At 48.9% G+C, this 5,183-nt stretch overlaps 1 protein-coding gene across 1 annotated transcript in view; it reads left to right on the forward strand.

Annotated features, from left to right (window-relative positions):
• Positions 1–4,622, forward strand: part of cmtm7 (CKLF-like MARVEL transmembrane domain containing 7) — a 6,111-nt gene extending 1,489 nt beyond the window's left edge. Inside the window, exons 2-5 of the mRNA XM_005744164.1 lie at positions 1,888–2,064; positions 3,082–3,180; positions 3,417–3,495; positions 4,304–4,622. Of these exons, the coding sequence (XP_005744221.1) occupies positions 1,888–2,064; positions 3,082–3,180; positions 3,417–3,495; positions 4,304–4,311 (363 nt within the window). The 3' untranslated portion in view covers positions 4,312–4,622. The remainder of the gene's footprint in view (positions 1–1,887; positions 2,065–3,081; positions 3,181–3,416; positions 3,496–4,303) is intronic.
• The last annotated feature ends 561 nt before the right edge of the window (positions 4,623–5,183 follow it).

The following is a 5,183-nucleotide window of genomic DNA, read 5'->3' on the forward strand; positions in this document are numbered from 1 at the left end:
GACACGAGGATGATGATGTGGGAACAACCCTGACACGAGGATGATGATGTGGGAACAACCCTGACACGAGGATGCCAGATCGTGCTGTATTCGAGGTCCTGGTGCCCTCCTGTCAGCTCAGAAATCGGTTTCTGACACACTCAGACCAACAACCATGTTCAGAGTCACTCAGGTCGCCTTTCTCCATCATTCTGAACTTCAACAGGTCGTCTCAGTGAGTCACTGCTATGTGATTGGCTGATATTTGTGTTGGCGTACAGCTGAACAAGTGTACCTAATAAAGTGTCCGGTGAGTCTGACAGTCTGTGTAAAACCTTTAAAGGGCGATCGTGGCTCAAGAGTTGGGAGTTTGTCGTGTAATCGGACGGTTGCCGGTTCGAGCCCCGGCTTGGACAGTCTCGGTCGTTGTGTCCTTGAGCAAGACACTTCACCCGTTGCCTGCTGGTGGTGGTCAGAGGGCCCGGTGGCGCCAGTGTCCGGCAGCCTCGCCTCTGTCAGTGCGCCCCAGGGTGGCTGTGGCTACAATGTAGCTGCCATCACCAGTGTGTGAATGTGTGTGTGACTGGGTGGATGACTGGTTGTGTAAAGTGCTTTGGGGTCCTTAGGACCAAGTAAAGCGATGTACAAATACAGACCATTTACCATTTAACGCCGTCTCAGAACAGACCTGCAGGAGTGAAGCTCACCTCCTTCATTATTTCTGAACACGGTGGTTTGTATGCAGTTTCCTATGTGTACTCCAACACGTGTACTCCAACACGTGTACTGTCAACAGTCTGAAACGTGTTCCTCTGAGACCACGACGCTGGAGGATTTGGTAATATTCTAATATTCTTTGAACTAAAACAAAAACACACATCGGCTGCTGAACGATTACTCAGACCCAACAGCTGTTTGACCCAGAACAACCATGTTTACAGCTTTCTGCCACATTTGGCCTGGTTGGTTCAGGCTGTGCCGTCACATCAGGAGCAACTCCTGCTTATGTGAGCTAAATATCAGAGTTTCTGTGGCAACAGAGCAGGGCTCTGGAGTGCCACCAGTTTTTTAATGGTGCAACTAAAAAGAAAAAAAAAAGGTCTCTGCAACTCTGAACGTCTCCGTGTGGTCAGACACACATCATGCCCCTATCGTGGTCTAAACCAATCAGAGATAGTCAGGGGCGGGACCTCTCTGATATAGATATCCGATATCGAGTCATTAAGTCCTGAATGGACTTTTAAATATAAACGTATTTTGCCAGAAACGTCAGAATCTCAGGTTAAGGCTCAGAAACTATTTCAACAACCACCAAACAGTAAATGAGAGCAATAAATGCCCAAGTGCCCCCCCCCCCACTGCCTTTCAGCAGCAGGCAGGTCGTCAGAGGAGCCGATGTGACGAATACGTTTAACGTTGCCTGCAGCATTACCAAAGAGAGCCACGCACTTTAAGGACAAGCATAAGATTATTAGGTAATCATTTGCAAATGAATATTGTCTGTGACATCAGTTTCCCCTTTAAAAGTGCACATGTAAAACTGCAGCATTAGGCGATGCGGTTGAAAGCTTTGGGTGCGCCTAACTTTTGTGCTGATGCGCCTAAGAAAAACATTTAGTGGCAAAAAGTTAGTGTAGAGCCACAGAGCCAATCAGAGCCACAGCCTGCACACATGCCCACACAGCGTTTACCTGAGCTGAAGCTGCCAGAACCAAATGATCTATCTATCTATTGTCTGAAAATAAAAACTCATTCTGAAAACCGTCGGCCGTGAACGCGGCGCATCGCTTTCTTCTCTTTTGCTTGTTTAAACAAGCAGATGCAAAAACATGTGATGCACGTCCTCAAACCGCTGCTCGCCTCTAATGCAAAGGAAGCACATATTAAAATGAATTTCCCTTTTGCCAGATCTCCCTGCTCATCGCCTTCCTGTGTGTGTTCTGCACTCGCGGCTGGCCCAGCTGGCCGGCCTTCCAGTACTTCGAGGTGGTGACGCTGTGGTTCCTCGTAGCCTTCCTCATCTTCTTCCTCATGCACCTGTGCAGGCTGCAGACGAGGATGCCCTGCATCAACTGGCCGCTGACGGTAAGAGGAGCGACGCTTCCATCCGTCTGTGTCGGTCTCGCTTCTGCATTTCAGCCAAACTTCTGCATCGAAGACTTGAGCGTTTGATTCTCAGCGTAGCGTAACAGGAAGCTGCTGTTGTGCAACGCAGAGAAGCCAGAAGAACCCAAATGTTCCTCTGGCTTCTCTGTGGAGTTCAAGGAAGGAAGAGAGCTTCTGATGTGCGGATGCTTGCAGTGCACCAGCAGTCCCTCGTTTACCTTCCTGACCAGTCGGCCGTGAGCAGAGGTGATTTTCAGAGCAAATCTCAGACTTTGGATCAAAATGAAACAAATCAGCTGCTGCAAATTGTTCCTTAACCTTTTGAGAGCTTTGTGACCTTGAAAAGGTTCATGAGCACCAAACGTGCTGGGAGATCTCAGCCTGAGACGAAACATCACCCTGCAGCTGTTAGTCGCTCGGCTCAGATTTATGCTTCCACACATGGCGAGACTTCCTCTTCCTGTTCTGTTGAATCCAGAGAAATGTTAAACATTGTGAGATGATTGCTGATCTTCATGTGGACGCTGCACATACATGCAGTCTGCTCAGCTGTAAGCAGTACTAATAAAGCTCCACAGCAGAGCACCTGCCTCCATGTCACCCGACCCCCAGCATCCTCTGCACATCTGTACGCACATCTGTTCAGCAGCGGTCAGGCCCTTGCTCTTATTTTGAAAGTCCAGCAGCTGCGGTGCAGGTCTGGTTCCTGTGCTGAACTCTCAGCGAGCTCATCCGACTGCAGGATGAGAGACGTGCTGGAAATTAAAAGCACTTCCTGTCCAGCGGTATTTATTAATGAATCTATGAAAACTCGTGCGAGGGAAACGGGACTTGAAGCTCCGGCAGAGTGAATGTTTGCATCCTGGTTTCAGAAGCAGACCCGACTTTGAAGCCTTCACTAAAGCGGAGCTCTGAGGAAGGCTCGGAGCTCCTCTGTGGTGGACACGAGGTGCTGACAGATGCTGAGAAATGTTTATTGTTCCTCTGCTGTTTCAGGAGTTCTTCCATTACTCTGTGGGATGCATCCTCATCCTCATCGCCTCCATCATCGCCTCGGCGAATAGCCGTGGAGTTTCAGCGCTGGTGGCCGGATCGGTACGTAAGCGCACAACTGCGAGACTCGCGTTGTGTCACTTTGCAGCAGACCAGCTGTGTGTGGCTCCTGCAGACCGAGTCCTCCCTCTGATCACGCAGGACGTCACATTAAGTTCTTTCCTGAGAACAGAAATCTGGTCCTGCCTGAACTTCTCTGAGCTGAGTGCGATCCGTCAGTAGACTTGAGCAGCTTTACTTTGAAAGGTGTTTATAACGCATTGTGTGTTCGTTCACAGGTGTTTGGATTCATAGCGACGTTCCTGATGGCCGTGAACTTGTGGACGTCTTACAGCGTGGCTTGTGGGCCTCAGTCTGGTAGGTGCTGTCCTTCACCTGCTTCTGGTCTGAGCCTGTTACCTGCTCACGTGGTTTTGGGTTAAACGTCTCCAGCGCTGGGCGAGGGTGTCGTCCTTTTAACGTGCTGCAGAATCAAACCTTCATGGCCTCATCTGCTTTTTATGAGCACGTTTCAAGTGAAGCATGTTGTTAAATTGCAGTGCATTCAGGGACTAGTAAGCGTTTTGTGCTCAAAGTCGATGTTAGAGGCAGGAAATCGGACGAGCGTGAGGATTTGTGACAGTTTGGCTCAGAGCAGCTGCGACACTGCAGCTCCTGCGGGGCTCCAAGGAAGGAGCAGGGGTCACGGGGTCACGGGCCACCTCAGTCACACGAGCATCAGTGCGAGGTGCTGCACAAACGGTCCAATCCGCAGAGGCTCCACCCACAGCACAGCCTCGATGGGTGCAGCCAAAGGGGGGCCGACACAACATTAGCCACACGGTCATTATGTTACACCTGACTGGTGCATATTTGTCCACAGTTGGACTGAAGGGGGCTGCGTACCACATTTAAAACATTGTTATCGTATAAATAATGCAAGCGTGCACCTCCCTGCTCGAGCTGAGTTCCCTGTGATAAGAGGAGGGTTTCCCTGAGGAATGCTAACGATGCTAACGATGCTAATCAGTTAAAAGTGCTTTTTTTTTCCAAACAGTGAGCCAACTGTTTTCTTCGAGCCACATCCAAAGATATGAGGCCGATCCACATGACAGCAATTACTTCCACTGCCCTGAGACTCTAACACTCTCTCCCCGCATGTTTCTCCCATCATGCTTTTCTGCAGCCATGTAAAAAGCGTCCCGTCATGATGGAGTCAGATGGCTGTGTTGGCAGTTTGCTGTGTCCTGGTTCTTCTCTGCCAAGCGACCACCTGGATAAATCGATGTGATCATAACTCTTACTGCAGAGGAGCGCCGACGCAGCACCGGCTGGACGGGACAGCAGTCAGTGTCATTCTTTTACTTCCTCGTTAAATCGGACCGCTGTGGTCACGTTTCCATGGTAACGGTGCTCTGGGTCACATTTGAACCATCGGTAATCCTCATTAATGAACGACAGCACAGTCACCTGGAATTGTCACCTTTATTACATTTCCCATCATTCCTGTTGTTTTCTTTCTTTGTCCTTAAGAATGAGGCGTGGGCTCTAAAGCGATGGCGCCCTCGCACTGCTGTGTGCCATAAATGAGCGTGTCTTCACGGTTTACAGCGCCCATCCGTCTGCTCCTTTGAAACTTCCTCGAGCTCTGCAGAAGCAGTTTGGACCACAGATGCATTAAAATTACAGCAGTTCTACTTTAAAATATTAGTGTTGAAATATTTTTATCACTCAAACACGAGTTGCATGCTAATGTTGTTGTTAGCATGCTAAAAATTTACTCAGGGGCTGTAAAACAGCAGCATGCTAACAAATGAAACAGGTAAAACGTCGGCATGCCAACAAAGCAAAAGAACAAAACATCGTCATTTTTGGCGAGTAAAGACACGTGGCAGAAATCGTTATTTCTTTGATTGTCAGGAAGCCCGTGGGCGGAGTCTAACCTGCTGGAGGTTCAGTTTGTTTTAGCCAGCTGGGTCATTTTTAAAGATTCAAGGAAACTGAAGACGCTGCATGTAAACAGGTTGCAAGTTTTAATGATTGAAAAAATCTCACATTGATTATGT

The sequence above is a fragment of the Pundamilia nyererei genome, unplaced genomic scaffold, assembly GCF_000239375.1.
Source record: "Pundamilia nyererei isolate P.nyererei 1_Seehausen unplaced genomic scaffold, PunNye1.0 scaffold00139, whole genome shotgun sequence".
Classification (NCBI taxonomy): Eukaryota; Metazoa; Chordata; class Actinopteri; order Cichliformes; family Cichlidae; genus Pundamilia; species Pundamilia nyererei.